This window comes from Coregonus lavaretus (assembly GCF_964263955.1).
Source record: "Coregonus lavaretus genome assembly, chromosome: 26".
Classification (NCBI taxonomy): Eukaryota; Metazoa; Chordata; class Actinopteri; order Salmoniformes; family Salmonidae; genus Coregonus; species Coregonus lavaretus.
The window spans coordinates 41,302,057-41,319,351 of record NC_140013.1 but is presented as its reverse complement, the minus strand read 5'-3'; the positions used below and the strand labels follow the sequence as shown (position 1 = coordinate 41,319,351).

Sequence of the window (17,295 nt, the reverse complement as noted above, 5' to 3'; positions counted from 1 at the left end):
CTCTCTGCCCCCCCCCCCCCTCTCTCTCTCTCTCTCTGCCCCCCCCTCTCTCTCTCTCTCTCTCTCTCACTCTCTCTCTCTCTCTCTCTCTCTCTCTGCCCCCCCCCTCTCTCTATCTCTCTCTCTCTCTCTCTCTCTGCCCCCCCCTCTCTCTCTCTCTCTCTCTCTCTCTCTCTCTCTCTCTCTCTGCCCCCCTCCTCTCTCTCTCTCTCTCTCTCTCTCTCTCTCTCTCTGCCCCCCTCCTCTCTCATTCCTTCCTCCCACCCTCACCAATTATACCTCCTTCACTCACTCACTCACCCCCCCTCCCTGCCTCCCTCAACCCTCCTCCCTCATCCCTCTAAGCTGCTTGGCTCTTGGTTCTGCCTGGCTCTGGGTTTCCTCATCTAAATTAGTTCCACAGCTACTCCTTCCTGGAACCAAGGGCCCTGCTCCAATCTGTCTGCGCGTGCGTGCATGCCCGTGTGTGTGCGTGCGTGTGCGCGTGCGTGTGCGCGTACACCAAAGGCCCCACTCCAATAGTTTGTTTCATGTAATGCAGTTGCCCTGTGCACCATTCTGTTGCACGCTCTGCTTCTGGGGAACAATATGCCAACTGCAAGCAAGCTCTTAGTTCATTGTGTTCATGTCTTGTTTTCCTAAAAGCTAAATCAGTGTGTCTCTCTGTTAATTGCTGTCACAGTCTGTCCTTGTAGAGTGTTTCTGCAAAGGTTTTCCAAAACAGCCCACTTGATGCTGCCGTACTCCACACACAGTGTAAAATAAGTCTGCTCCTCCAACTTCACCATTCTAGTACCAGGGCAGCTTAATTTACATGATGCTATATAATATTGTAGTACTAGGGCAGCTTAATTTACATGATACTATATAATATTGTAGTACTAGGGCAGCTTAATTTACATGATACTATATAATATTGTAGTACTAGGGCAGCTTAACTTACATGATACTATACAATATTATACTGTAATACCAGGGCAACTTAACTTACATGATACTATATAATATTGTAGTATAAGATCAGCTTAACTTACATGATACTATATAATATTGTACTGTAATACCAGGGCAGCTTAACTTACATGATACTATATAATATTGTACTGTAATACCAGGGCAGCTTAACTTACATGATACTATATAATATTGTAGTACCAGGGCAGCTTCACTTACAGTGAGGGGAAAAAAGTATTAGATCCCCTGCTGATTTTGTACGTTTGCCCACTGACAAAGACATGATCAGTCTATAATTTTAATGGAAGGTTTATTTGAACAGTGAGAGACAGAATAACAACAACAAAATCCAGAAAAATGCATGTCAAAAATGTTATGAATTGATTTGCATTTTAATGAGGGAAATAAGTATTTGACCCTTCTGCAAAACATGACTTAGTACTTGGTGGCAAAACCCTTGTTGGCAATCACAGAGGTCAGATGTTTCTTGTAGTTGGCCACCAGGTTTGCACACATCTCAGGAGGGATTTTGTCCCACTCCTCTTTGCAGATCTTCTCCAAGTCATTAAGGTTTCGAGCCTGACGTTTGGCAACTCGAACCTTCAGCTCCCTCCACAGATTTTCTATGGGATTAAGGTCTGGAGACTGGCTAGGCCACTCCAGGAACTTAATGTGCTTCTTCTTGAGCCACTCCTTTGTTGCCTTGGCCGTGTGTTTTGGGTCATTGTCATGCTGGAATACCCATCCACAACCAATTTTCAATGCCCTGGCTGAGGGAAGGAGGTTCTCACCCAAGATTTGACGGTACATGGCCCCGTCCATCGTCCCTTTGATGCGGTGAAGATGTCATGTCCCCTTAGCAGAAAAACACCCCCAAAGCATAATGTTTCCACCTCCATGTTTGACGGTGGGGATGGTGTTCTTGGGGTCATAGGCAGCATTCCTCCTCCTCCAAACACGGCGAGTTGAGTTGATGCCAAAGAGCTCCATTTTGGTCTCATCTGACCACAACACTTTCACCCAGTTCTCCTCTGAATCATTCAGATGTTCATTGGCAAACTTCAGACGAGCATGTATATGTGCTTTCTTGAGCAGGGGGACCTTGCGGGCGCTGCAGGATTTCAGTCCTTCACGGCATAGTGTGTTACCAATTGTTTGCTTGGTGACTATGGTCCCAGCTGCCTTGAGATCATTGTCAAGATCCTCCCGTGTAGTTCTGGGCTGATTCCTCACCGTTCTCATGATCATTGCAACTCCACGAGTTGAGATCTTGCATGGAGCCCCAGGCCGAGGGAGATTGACAGGTCTTTTGTGTTTCTTCCATTTGCGAATAATCGTACCAACTGTTGTCACCTTCTCACCAAGCTGCTTGGCGATGGTCTTGTAGCCCATTCCAGCCTTGTGTAGGTCTACAATCTTGTCCCTGACATCGTTGGAGAGCTCTTTGGTCTTGGCCATGGTGGAGAGTTTGGAATCTGATTGATTGATTGCTTCTGTGGACAGGTGTCTTTTTATACAGGTAACAAGCTGAGATTAGGAGCACTCCCTTTAAGAGTGTGCTCCTAATCTCAGCTCGTTACCTGTATAAAAGACACCTGGGAGACAGAAATCTTCCTGATTTGAGAGGGGGTCAAATACTTATTTCCCTCATTAAAATGCAAATCAATTCATAACATTTTTTACATGTGTTTTTCTGGATTTTTTTGTTGTAATTCTGTTTTTCACTGTTCAAATAAACCTACCATTAAATTATAGACTGATCATTTCTTTGTCAGTGGGCAAACATACAAAATCAGCAGGGGATCAAATACTTTTTTCCCTCACTGTACATTATACTATATAATATTGTAGTATATGATCAGCTTAACTTACATGATACTATATAATATTGTAGTATAAGATCAGCTTAATTTACATGATACTATATAATATTGTAGTATAAGATCAGCTTAACTTACATGATACTATATAATATTGTAGTATAAGATCAGCTTAACTTACATGATACTATATAATATTGTAGTATAAGATCAGCTTAACTTACATGATACTATATAATATTGTAGTATAAGATCAGCTTAACTTACATGATACTATATAATATTGTAGTATAAGATCAGCTTAACTTACATGATACTATATAATATTGTAGTATAAGAACAGCTTAACTTACATGATACTATATAATATTGTAGTATAAGATCAGCTTAACTTACATGATACTATATAATATTGTAGTATAAGAACAGCAGTTATAGTTTGTATTCCTCTCCCCCCCACCCCTGCCTGCTGCCTCCCTGCTTCCTCCTCTAATACGCTTCCAATTGGTGTTTTGGTATTTGATTAGGATCCCCATTAGCTGTTGCGAAAGCAGCAGCTACTCTTCCTGGGGTCCACACAAAACATGAAACATGACATAATACAGAACATTAATAGACAAGAACAGCTCAAGGACAGAACTACATACATTTCAAATATCAATACGTACACACACAATATCTAGTAGGGGAGAGGTGTTGCTTCATCATTAATAAAAAAATAAAAATAAACAGGTTTCCTGTTCATTTGAGCAATATGAGATGGTACAATGAAGAGCGAGACGTGCCGCTCTGTTTTTGGGCCAGCTGCAGCTTAACTAGGTCTTTCTGCTTTTAGGAGTGGGATGTCAAAAAAGCAGAGCATCTCTTTTTATTATGGACAGACCTCTCCCAATCTTTACAACCATTGAATCTACAGTATACGTTTTGATCATGACAGTTTACAATCTAAGGTAACACCAGGTAATTTTAGTCTCCTCAACTTGTTCAACAGCCACACCATTCATTACCATATTCAGCTGAGGTCTAGAACTTAGGGAATGATTTGTACCAAATGCAATGCTCTTAGTTTTAGAGATTTTTTATTTATTTTTTACTGGGAACCTGTTCCAAAACTGACTGCAACTCCTTTAAGGGTTTCAGTGACTTCATTATCTGTGGTTGTTGACACGTATATGGTTGAATCATCAGCATACACGGACGCACTGGCTTTGTTTACTGCCAGTGGCAGGTCATTGACTAGAGAGCTGCCCTGCAGTACACCACACCCTGCATGTTTGACATTAGAGAGAAGCTTCCATTAAAGAAAACCCTCTGAGTTCGATTAGATAAATAGCTCTGAATCCACGATATGGCAGACGTTGAAAAAGCCATAAAACGTAAGTGTTCTCAACTACAGGTTATGGTCAATAATATTGAAGGCTGAACTGAAATCTAACAGTACAGATCCCACAATCTTCTTATTATCATTTTCTTTAAACCAATCATCAGTCATTTGTGTCAGTGCAGTACGTGTTGAGTGCCCTTCTCTATAAGCATGCTGAAAGTCTGTTGTCAATGTGTTTCCAGAGAAATAGCATCGTATTTGCCAGTCTCCAGCACAGTAGCACTACCACAGAGCATCTTAGGTAGCAGTTGCTTTTGATTCCCACCCCACCCTGCCCTACTCTCCCCTCTAATACACCTCTAATTCTAGTCATTTAGTCTGTAGTGCCTGTTCCCTAGACCATCATGGTCTGCATCCCAAATGGCCTCCTATTCCCTATATAGCACACTACTTTTGACCTGGGCCCGTAGGGAATATGCACTATTTAGGTAATAGGGATCAGTTTGGGCCACAGCATGGCGCCGGCCTCCTACCAGTCCATTTCTTCAGCTAGCTATCTGTCTGTCTAGAATCTTACAAAGTGTGAAGCGTGTTGATGGGGGGGTCCAGAATAGGTCTAGTTGTCCCCAGGTGGGCCACATGTAATGAGAGCAGCCCAGTGGGGAAGGCTGGCTGGGTGGAGGGGGTTTGGAGGGTTACAGGCAGGTGGCACACACACACACACACACACACACACACACACACACACACACACACACACACACACACATAGGGGCCACAGGCTGGTGGCAGCGGGGGGCTGTCATTTCCACAGAGGTGGTCCGAGTTAGTTATGTTCTAATTCCTCTCTCTCTCACTCTCACTCTCACTCTCACTCTCACTCTCACTCTCTCTTTCTCTCTCTCTCTTTCACTCTTTCTTTCTCTCTCTCTCTCTCCCTGGCGGGGACAGAAAGGAGAGTGACTGACTGGTTAATAGAACCAATAATGGAGGATAGCCAGTGGTAGTATCATTGACTGACTGGTTAATAGAACCAATAATGGATGATAGCCAGTGGTAGTATCATTGACTGACTGGTTAATAGAACCAATAATGGAGGATAGCCAGTGGTAGTATCATTGACTGACTGGTTAATAGAACCAATAATGGATGATAGCCAGTGGTAGTATCATTGACTGACTGGTTAATAGAACCAATAATGGATGATAGCCAGTGGTAGTATCATTGACTGACTGGTTAATAGAACCAATAATGGATGATAGCCAGTGGTAGTATCATTGACTGACTGGTTAATAGAACCAATAATGGATGATAGCCAGTGGTAGTATCATTGACTGACTGGTTAATAGAACCAATAATGGATGATAGCCAGTGGTAGTATCATTGACTGACTGGTTAATAGAACCAATAATGGAGGATAGCCAGTGGTAGTATCATTGACTGACTGGTTAATAGAACCAATAATGGAGGATAGCCAGTGGTAGTATCATTGACTGACTGGTTAATAGAACCAATAATGGAGGATAGCCAGTGGTAGTATCATTGACTGACTGGTTAATAGAACCAATAATGGAGGATAGCCAGTGGTAGTATCATTGACTGACTGGTTAATAGAACCAATAATGGAGGATAGCCAGTGGTAGTATCATTGACTGACTGGTTAATAGAACCAATAATGGATGATAGCCAGTGGTAGTATCATTGACTGACTGGTTAATAGAACCAATAATGGAGGATAGCCAGTGGTAGTATCATTGACTGACTGGTTAATAGAACCAATAATGGATGATAGCCAGTGGTAGTATCATTGACTGACTGGTTAATAGAACCAATAATGGAGGATAGCCAGTGGTAGTATCATTGACTGACTGGTTAATAGAACCAATAATGGAGGATAGCCAGTGGTAGTATCATTGACTGACTGGTTAATAGAACCAATAATGGAGGATAGCCAGTGGTAGTATCATTGACTGACTGGTTAATAGAACCAATAATGGATGATAGCCAGTGGTAGTATCATTGACTGACTGGTTAATAGAACCAATAATGGATGATAGCCAGTGGTAGTATCATTATTACTCTTTTGATCACATTATATTTCTTATTTTCACAGATTGCTCTCTCTCTCTCTCTCTGACTCCCTTACTGCGTCCCAAATGGCACCCTATTTCCTATTTAGGGACAAGTAGTGCACTACATAGGGAGTAGTGTGCCAGTTGGAACTCACACCCTCTCTTTCTAGATGGAATGTTGTGACTGAGCCGGCAGCGTTAGCACCGCAGGAGGAAAGACATGGTACTCAGTCAGTCCACACACACGCACGCACGCACACACATTCCTCCCTCACCTAGATCAAGAGATGTGAAAGACAGGCCTGTCAGTTAACCTATCATTAATAACTATTATAGAACCATTTACCATATTTGCCAATAACATCGTCTAGGATTAAATGACCTTCCAATAACATAGTTTAAGATTAAATGACCTTCCTTTCCCTTCTGATTCATGGATTTCTCAACACTTTTCTTGATTTTGTCTCGCAGGCACTCCCAAGATAACTGTAGACTGACACACACACACACACACACACACACACACACACACACACACACACACACACACACACACACACACACACACACACACACACACACACACTTACTATTAAATCGGGGGGGCTGGAAAAGAACGACAGGGGGAGGGAGAGAGGGGGGGATGAGGGGAGGGAGAGAGGGGGGGATGAGGGGAGGGAGAGAGAGGGGAGGGAGAGAGGGAGGGATGAGGAGAGGGAGGGAGAGAGAGGGAGGGATGAGGAGAGGGGGAGAGAGAGAGGGAGGGGAGGGAGGGATGAGGGAGGGAGAGAGGGAGGTATGAGGGGGGGAGGGAGGGAGGGAGGGAGGGATGAGGAGAGGGAGAGAGGGAGGTATGAGGGGGGGGAGGGAGGGAGGGAGGGAGGGAGGGGAGAAAGGGATGAGGTGATAGAGGGATGAGGGGAGAAAGGGATGAGGGATTAGGAGGGATGAGGGATTAGGAGGGATGAGGGGAGAAAGGGATGAGGTGATTGAGGGATTAGGAGGGATGAGGGATTAGGAGGGATGAGGGGAGAAAGGGATGAGGTGATAGAGGGATGAGGGATTAGGAGGGATGAGGGGAGAAAGGGATGAGGTGATAGAGGGATGAGGGATTAGGAGGGATGAGGGATTAGGAGGGATGAGGGGAGAAAGGGATGAGGTGATAGAGGGATGAGGGATTAGGAGGGATGAGGGATTAGGAGGGATGAGGGGAGAAAGGGATGAGGGGATAGAGGGATGAGGGGATGAGGGATTAGGAGGGATGAGGGGAGAAAGGGATGAGGTGATAGAGGGATGAGGGATTAGGAGGGATGAGGGGAGAAAGGGATGAGGTGATAGAGGGATGAGGGATTAGGAGGGATGAGGGGAGAAAGGGATGAGGTGATAGAGGGATGAGGGGAGAAAGGGATGAGGTGAGTAGTGGATGAGGGATGGTGGAGGAGGGCGCAGCTTTGATGGAAGTGGAATGGTTTTCCTTGATGGACTGACAATGAAAAGTGCACATTGAACAGCCTGCACCATTTTCTTTGTGGCAGATGGATGAAACAGAGAGTCAGCTATTTTCTAAGAAAAATTTACAGCACATGCATGCATATGCTGTAAATTATACACACACACACACTCTGGAGCACAGGAGGCCTGGAAGCTATTGTTGATTTGTGACAATGTCAAAGCTCTCCTCAGACTGCCATCTACCATCCCTTCTTTCTTCCCTCCATCCCTCCATCTCTCCATATCTTCGTCCCTCCATCCCTCCATCTCTCCATATCTTCGTCCCTCCATCCCTCCATCTCTCCATTCCTCCATCCCTCCATCTCTCCATCTCTCCATCCCTCCATCCCTCCATCTCTCCATATCTTCGTCCCTCCATCCCTCCATATCTCCATCCCTCCATCTCTCCATATCTTCGTCCCTCCATCCCTCCATCCCTCCATATCTCCATCCCTCCATCTCTCCATATCTTCGTCCCTCCATCCCTCCATCCCTCCATATCTCCATCCCTCCATCCCTCCATCCCTCCATCTCTCCATATCTTCATCCCTCCATATCTCCTTCCCTCCATATCTCCTTCCCTCCATCCCTCCATCTCTCCATATCTTCGTCCCTCCATCCCTCCATCCCTCCATATCTCCATCCCTCCATCCCTCCATCCCTCCATCTCTCCATATCTTCATCCCTCCATATCTCCTTCCCTCCATATCTCCTTCCCTCCATCCCTCCATCTCTCCATATCTCCGTCCCTCCATCTCTCCATTCCTCCATCCCTCCATATCTCCATCCCTCCATTCCTCCATCTCTCCATCCCTCATCTCTTCATCTCTCCATCCCTTCATTTTCTACTGAGGAAGGCCTGGTTTCATCCCAATTGACACCCTGTTCCCTGTACAGTGCACCGTCTATAGCCCTGGCTCTTGTCAGATGTAGTGCACTATGTAGGGAATAGTGTGTCATTTGGGACCTTTCTCTGTATTGTGAATAGTCCTGACTCAGTCTCTGCGCTGTTGAATAGTCCTGACTCAGTCTCTGTATTGTAGAATAGTCCTGACTCATTCTCTGTATTGTTGAATAGTCCTGACTCACTCTCTGTATTGTTGAATAGTCCTGACTCAGTCTCTGTATTGTTGAATAGTCCTGACTCAGTCTACCTGCTGTTGAATAGTCCTGACTCAGTCTACGTGCTGTTGAATAGTCCTGACTCAGTCTACGTGCTGTTGAATAGTCCTGACTCATTCTCTGTATTGTTGAATAGTCTTTACTCAGTCTCTGTATTGTTGAATAGTCCTGACTCAGTCTCTGTATTGTTGAATAGTCCTGACTCAGTCTCTGTATTGTTGAATAGTCCTGACTCAGTCTACCTGCTGTTGAATAGTCCTGACTCAGTCTACGTGCTGTTGAATAGTCCTGACCCAGTCTACGTGCTGTTGAATAGTCCTGACTCATTCTCTGTATTGTGAATAGTCCTGACTCAGTCTCTGCGCTGTTGAATAGTCCTGACTCAGTCTCTGTATTGTAGAATAGTCCTGACTCATTCTCTGTATTGTAGAATAGTCCTGACTCAGTCTCTGTATTGTAGAATAGTCCTGACTCAGTCTCTGTATTGTAGAATAGTCCTGACTCAGTCTCTGTATTGTTGAATAGTCCTGACTCAGTCTCTGTATTGTTGAATAGTCCTGACTCAGTCTACCTGCTGTTGAATAGTCCTGACTCAGTCTACATGCTGTTGAATAGTCCTGACTCAATCTATGTGCTGTTGAATAGTCCTGACTCAATCTATGTGCTGTTGAATAGTCCTGACTCATTCTCTGTATTGTTGAATAGTCCTCACTCAGTCTGTGTGTTGTTGGATAGTCCTGACTCGGTGTCTGTGTTGTTGTATAGTCCTGACTCGGTCTGTGTGTTGTTGGATAGTCCTGACTCGGTGTCTGTGTTGGATAGTCCTGACTCAGTGTCTGTGTTGTTGGATAGTCCTGACTCAGTCTCTGTGCTGTTGAATAGTCCTGACTCGGTGTCTGTGTTGTTGGATAGTCCTGATTCAGTCTCTGTGCTGTTGAATAGTCCTGACTCTGTGTCTGTGCTGTTGAATAGTCCTGACTCTGTGTCTGTGTGTTGTTGGATAGTCCTGACTCAGTCTCTGTGTTGTTGGATAGTCCTGACTCGGCGTCTGTGTTGTTGGATAGTCCTGACTCTGTGTCTGTTTTGCATGACCTGGCTTTCCCATGTGTCTTTGTTGTTGACTAACCTTGTCCCCAGGCTCATTTTTCTACCACAAATAGAGCCTGGAAACACTGTGCAACAAAGTGGGACTTGAAATGGCTGTGGGTTAAATTTGAGGTGGGAGAGAGAGAGAGAGAGAGAGACTGCTACAGCTGTATTAGATGGGACTTTAAAAAATGCAGAAAATTGCCAATCAAAATACATGTTCTATTACAGCGACCATATTATTTTGGGGAAGCCCAATTTGATTCTGAGTTTGGGCATATAAAGTTTATATGTGAACTAGTTCTAAGATGCATACTTTCCCTAACTCACTTCCTTGTTTAGCCTAAGTCACATGCGCTGCTCGCGCTTTGAAACCCACAATGTAGAGGGGTTATGCTATATCAGGGGTGTCAAACTCATTCCATGCAGGGCCTTGTGTCTGCTGGTTTTTGGTTTTTCCTTTCAATTAAAACCTAGACATCCAGGTGAGGGGAGTTCCTTACTAATTAGTGACCTTAATTCATCAATCAAGTCCAAGGGCGGAGCGAAAACCCGCAGACACTCGGTCCTCCGTGGAATGAGTTTGACACCTCTGTGCTAGATGCTGATGGACTGAGAGATTAGCCAATGAAAGTCCAGCGGGAGTTTTCCCCGCTCTGTCATAGGCTCCATTCAAGTCCCTTTCTGAGATGCTGTGAAACCAGACGGTTCGAAAGAGATGGTGGACGAGATTAAGTTGTTGACTGGGTCTGACCTAATTCTAACCCTAGTCATCAGTCTTATTTCCCAGGTGGTCTGCACAACATTTCTATATTCTGAATGCGCTACCGTTCTTCCTATGTTTTACCTTCAGTCTTTATTTTGATGACCCTCTCCTTGTGTGTTTGTTGTGACTTCTTCTAACCTTTAACCCCAGTCATCTGTGTTGTCTCCCAGGTAATGCCCTTACATTGTCCATATGTTTTGAAAGCCTGTCTTCTTTGTCCTCACTTCACTGTCTCTGTAGTCATTTTCTTTGGGAATTGTATCTTTACACTGTATACCTACAATACCGGGCAAAAGGATCAGGTGCTGAGTCCCAAATGGCACCCTATTCCTATTCCCATAGTCCCTATGGGCCGTGGTCAAAAGTAGTGCACTATAAATGGAACAGGGTGCCAATTGGGACGCAACCCCTGTGTCTTTGTTGCGACTGCTCTAACCTCTGTGTCACCTGCCACCTGTCTTGTCTCCCTGCAGGTGGTGGTCCACACTAAGAAAGGGGAGCGTCTGTACCGCATTTCACCTTGGGCCAAGTACGCCACTCAGGCAGAGAAACAAGTGATCTATGACTGGGTCCACTGGGACCCTCCTCAACCTTATCTAGTAAGTACTGAAGTCCTCCTCAACCTTATCTAGTAAGTATTGAAGTCCTCCTCAACCTTACCTAGTAAGTATTGACGTCCTCCTCAACCTTATCTAGTAAGTATTGACGTCCTCCTCAACCTTATCTAGTAAGTACTGAAGTCCTCCTCAACCTTATCTAGTAAGTATTGAAGTCCTCCTCAACCTTACCTAGTAAGTATTGACGTCCTCCTCAACCTTATCTAGTAAGTATTGACGTCCTCCTCAACCTTACCTAGTAAGTATTGACGTCCTCCTCAACCTTATCTAGTAAGTATTGAAGTCCTCCTCAACCTTACCTAGTAAGTATTGAAGTCCTCCTCAACCTTACCTAGTAAGTATTGACGTCCTCCTCAACCTTATCTATTAAGTATTGAAGTCCTCCTCAACCTTACCTAGTAAGTATTGACGTCCTCCTCAACCTTACCTAGTAAGTATTGACGTCCTCCTCAACCTTACCTAGTAAGTATTGACGTCCTCCTCAACCTTATCTATTAAGTATTGACGTCCTCCTCAACCTTATCTAGTAAGTATTGACGTCCTCCTCAACCTTATCTAGTAAGTTATACTGTCTACTTTGACACTGGCCTCCAAACTTCACATATTGTAAATTATAAGTTCTTTACAAGATCTCCTATCATCAGTGAGGAAGCCAAGAAACACTCCCCGTCCCAGACAAACCTGCATCACGTCCTCACCGTCAACCTAATCATTCATAATGGTTTTCAACGGGGGAACTCATTCACATACAATGTCTATTCTACAGCAATAGCTGGTGTTATTGAGTCTGCGTTCGACGCTTGGTGTCAGTATGTAGGGGAGGGGATGCATGGTGTCTGTCCTCCCTCAGCAGAAGAGCAGGCAGACCAAAATAATGAAAAGTTTTGTCCCAAATATCTCCCGAGTGGCGCAGTGGTCTAAGGCACTGCATCGCAGTGCTAGCTGTGCCACTAGAGATCCTGGTTCGAATCCAGGCTCTGTCGTAGCCGGCCGCGACCGGGAGACCCATGGGGCGGCGCACAATTGGCCAAGCGTCGTCCAGGGTAGGGGAGGGAATGGCTGGCAGGGATGTAGCTCAGTTGGTAGAGCATGGCGTTTGCAACGCCAGGGTTGTGGGTTCGATTCCCACCGGGGGGGGGGGGGGGCAGTATGCATAAAGAAAACTACACAAATTAATGTATGCACTCTCTGGATAAGAGCGTCTGCTAAATGACTAAAATGTAAATGTAAATGGCACCCTATGCCCTATGGTCAAAAGTAGTCCCCTTTGTAGTGAATAGGGTGCCATTTGTAGTGAATAGGGTGCCATTTGTAGTGAATAGGGTGCCATTTGTAGTGAATAGGGTGCCATTTGTAGTGAATAGGGTGCCATTTGTAGTGAATAGGGTGCCATTTGTAGTGAATAGGGTGCCATTTGTAGTGAATAGGGTGCCATTTGTAGTGAATAGGGTGCCATTTGGGACACATCCAAAGTGTTTTAATGACCACTGTTATTTCCTCCATTTTAATTAGGTGACAGTTGGCCTCTCTCTAAATTCAAAGGGCTTTATTGGCATGGGAAAACATATGTTTACATTGCCAAAGCAAGTGAAGTAGATGGTAAACAAAAGTGAAATAAACTATCAGAAATTAACAGTAAACATTACACTCACAAAGGTTCCAAAAGAATAAAGACATTTCAAACGTCATATTATGTCTATATACAGTGTTGTAACAATGTGCAAATAGTTAAAGTACAAAAGGGAAAATAAATAAACATAAATATGGGTTGTATTTAGAATGGTGTTTGTTCTTCACGGGTTGCCCTTTTCTTCTGGCAACAGGTCACACATCTTGCTGCTGTGATGGCACACTGTGGTATTTCATCCAATAGAAATGGGATTTATCCAAAATTGGATTTGTTTTCTAATTCTTTGTGGGTCTGTGTAATCTGTGTCTCTAATATGTGTCTCTAATATGGTCATACATTTGGCAGGAAGTTAGGAAGTGCAGCTCAGTTTCCACCTCATTTTGTGGGCGGTGTGCACATAGCCTGTCTTCTCTTGAGAGCCAGGTCTGCCTACGGCGGCTTCTCTCAATAGCAATGCTATGCTCACCGAACAAAGCTTTCCTTAATTTTGGGTCTGTCACATTGGTCAGAGTATTCTGCTTTTGCAGAATTTTGCATGCAGTCTCAATTTGGTGTTTGACCCATTTTGTGAGTTCTTGGTTGGTGAGCCAGATCCTACGTGGGATGTCGAATTTTATGTTCCTTTTGATGGTGTAGAAGGCCCTTCTTGCCTCTCAGATCGTTCACAGCTTTGTGGAAGTTATCTTTGGTGCTGATGTTAAGGCTGAAGTACGTATAGTTTTTTGTGTGCTCTAGGGCAACTGGAAGGATGGAATTTTGTATTTGTGGTTCTGGCAACTGGCCCTTTTTTGAAACACTGTTATTTTTGTCTTTCTGAAATGTACTGTCAGGGCCCAGGTCTGACAGAATCTGTGCAGAAGATCTAAGTGCTGCTGTTGGCCCTCCTTGGTTGGGGACAGAAGCACCAGATCGTAAGCAAACAGAATACTTTTGATTTCAGATTCTAGTAGCGTGAGGCCGAGTGCTGCAGACTGTTCTAGTGCCCTCACCAATTCGTTGATATATATGTTGAAGAGGGTGGCGCTCAAGCTTCATCCCTGTCTCACCCCACGGCCCTGTGGAAGAAAAAGTGTGTTTTTTTTGCCAATTTTAACCGCACACTTGTTGTTTGTGTACATGGATTTTATGTTTTTCCCCCAACACTGATTTCCATCCATTTGTATAGTAGACCCTCATGCCAAATTGAGTCAAAGCTTTTTTGAAGTGAACAAAGCATGAGAAGACTTCACCTTTGTTTTGGTTTGTTTGTTTTGTATATTAGGGTGTGCAGGGTGAATACGTGGTCTGTCGTATGGGTAATTTGGTAAAAAGCCAATTTGACATTTGCTCAGGAAATGTAGGAGTCTGCTGTTAATGATGGGAAAATCCTCTGCACTAAGGTTGCTGTTGACGCATATCCCACGGTAGTTATTGGGATCTAATTTGTCTCCACTTTTGTGGATTGGGGTGATCGGTCCTTGGTTCCAAATATGTGGTCTGTATATTTTATCATTTCATTTAGTATTCCATCAACACCACAGGCCTTTTTGGGTTGGAGGGTTTGTATTTTGTCCTGTAGTTCATTCAATGTAATTTTAGAATCCAGTGGGTTATCGTAGTCTTCAGTAGCTGATTCTAAAATGTGTAATTGATCATGTACAGTGAGGGGGAAAAAGTATTTGATCCCCTGCTGATTTTGTAAGTTTGCCCACTGACAAAGACATGATCAGTCTATAATTTTAATGGTAGGTTTATTTGAACAGTGAGAGACAGAATAACAACAACAAAATCCAGAAAAACGCATGTCAGAAATGTTATAAATGTATTTGCATTTTAATGAGGGAAATAAGTATTTGACCCCTCTGCAAAACATGACTTAGTACTTGGTGGCAAAACCCTTGTTGGCAATCACAGAGGTCAGATGTTTATTGTAGTTGGCCACCAGGTTTGCACACATCTCAGGAGGAATTTCGTTCCATTCTTCTTTGCAGATCTTCTGTAAGTCATTAAGGTTTCGAGGCTGACGTTTGGCAACTCGAACCTTCAGCTCCCTCCACAGATTTTCTATGGGATTAATGTCTGGAGACTGGCTAGGCCACTCCAGGACCTTAATGTGCTTCTTCTTGAGCCACTCCTTTGTTGTCTTGGCTGTGTGTTTTGGGTCATTGTCATGCTGGAATACCCATCCACGACCCATTTTCAATGCCCTGGCTGAGGGAAGGAGGTTCTCACCCAAGATTTGACGGTACCTGTCCATCGTCCCTTTGATGCGGTGAAGTTGTCCTTAGCAGAAAAACACCCCCAAAGCATAATGTTTCCACCTCCATGTTTGACGGTGGGGATGGTGTTCTTGGGGTCATAGGCAGCATTCCTCCTCCTCCAAACACGGCGAGTTGAGTTGATGGCAAAGAGTTTGATTTTTTTCTCATCTGAACACAACACTTTCACCCAGTTCTCCTCTGAATCATTCAGATGTTCATTGGCAAACTTTAGACGGGCCTGTATATGTGCTTTCTTGAGCAGGGGGACCTTGCGGGCGCTGCAGGATTTCAGTCCTTTACGGCGTACTGTGTTACCAATTGTTTTCTTGGTGACTATGGTCCCAGCTGCCTTGAGATCATTGACAAGATCCTCCCGTGTAGTTCTGGGCTGATTCCTCACCGTTCTCATGATCATTGCAACTCCACGAGGTGAGATCTTGCATGGAGCCCCAGGCCGAGGGAGATTGACAGTTATTTTGTGTTTCTTCCATTTGCAAATAATCGCACCAACTGTTGTCACCTTCTCACCAAGCTGCTTGGCGATGGTCTTGTAGCCCATTCCAGGTTTACAATATTATCCCTGACATCCTTGGAGAGCTCTTTGGTCTTGGTCATGGTGGAGAGTTTGGAATCTGATTAATTGATTGCTTCTGTGGACAGGTGTCTTTTATACAGGTAACAAGCTATATTGCACGCCTTTCTCACCTGGACAAAAGGAACACCTCCGTGAGAATGCTGTTCATTGACTAATGCACCATAGAGTTCTCAAAGCTCATCACTAACTAAGGACCCTGGGACTAAACACCTCCCTCTGCAACTGGATCCTGGACTTCCTGATGGGCTGTCCCCAGGTGGTAAGGGTAGGCAACAACACATCTGCCACGCTGATCCTCAACACGGGGGCCCCTCAGGGGTGCGTGCTTAGTCCCCTCCTGTACTCCCTGTTCACTCATGACTGCGTGGCCAAGCACGACACCAACACCATCATTAAGTTTGCCGACAGCACAACGGTGGTAGGCCTGATCACCGACAATGATGAGACAGCCTATAGGGAGGAGGTCAGAGACCTTGCAATGTGGTACCAGGACAACAACCTCTCTCTCAACGTGATCAAGACAAAGGCGTTGATCGTGGACTACAGGAAAAGGAGGGCCGAGCACGCCCCCATTCTCATCGACGGGGCTGTAGTGGAGCAGGTTGAGAGCTTCAAGTTCCTTGGTGTCCATATTACCAACAAACTATCATGGTCCAAACACACCAAGACAGTCATGAAGAAGGCACGACAACGCCTATTACCCCTCAAGAGACTGAAATGATTTGGCATGGGTCCTCAGATCCTCAAAATTTCTACAGCTGCACCATCGAGAGCATCCTGACTGGTTGCATCACCACCTGGTATGGCAACTGCTTGGCCTCTGACCGCAAGTCGCTACAGAGGGTAGTGCGTACGGCCCAGTACTTCACTGGGGCTAAGCTTCCTGCCATTCAGGACCTCTATACCAGGCGGTGTCAGAGGAAGGCCCTAAATAATGCAGAAGACTCCAGCCACCCTAGTCATAGACTGTTCTCTCTGCTACCGCATGGCAAGAGGTACTGGAGTGCCAAGTCTAGGTCCAAAATGCTTCTTAACAGCTTCTACCCCCAAGCCATAAGACTGCTGAACAGCTAATAAAATGGCTACCCAGACTATTTGCATATACCAAATTAGCATACCCCCTAAATCTCTTCCCTGTTTCACACATGGTAGTTTGGTGGATGGCACTACCAGCTCTGTAACCTAGAGGGCAACCAGTGGGTCCGTCTCCTCTATACCATGTTTCTTGTAGGATGACAATGTCTGTATTTCCAATTTCCTTAATGAAGTCTGGGTTCCTGCTCTTTAGGCCAAAGGCAGATGACCTCAGACCTTGTATATTCCAGGATGCGTGTCTAGTGTTGTTTTCGTGTGGTTTAGGACCGGGCCATTACAGTAGCTGTGAGCAGAGCGTGTTGAGCATCTGATACATACCTCTTAGGTCGCAGGATGGGTCTTGGATGGTTGTATTAGTGGGTTTTGGGCCTTTTCTCTGCTCACGGCCTGGGCATATGTGTGGCTATCCTCTTGGGGCTGCTCGTCTGCAGGGCAGTTTGAGGATGAGGGGTGATCCAGACTCGCTCAGGATGGGGGGAGTCG

The 17,295-nt window shown here is 44.9% G+C and overlaps 1 protein-coding gene across 1 annotated transcript in view; it reads left to right on the top strand.

Annotated features, from left to right (window-relative positions):
• The window catches only part of gbe1b (glucan (1,4-alpha-), branching enzyme 1b), a 250,919-nt gene that overhangs the window by 43,551 nt on the left and 190,073 nt on the right, over positions 1–17,295 (top strand). The window contains exon 4 of the mRNA XM_084143478.1: positions 11,109–11,234. Within this exon, the coding sequence (XP_083999604.1) occupies positions 11,109–11,234 (126 nt within the window). The remainder of the gene's footprint in view (positions 1–11,108; positions 11,235–17,295) is intronic.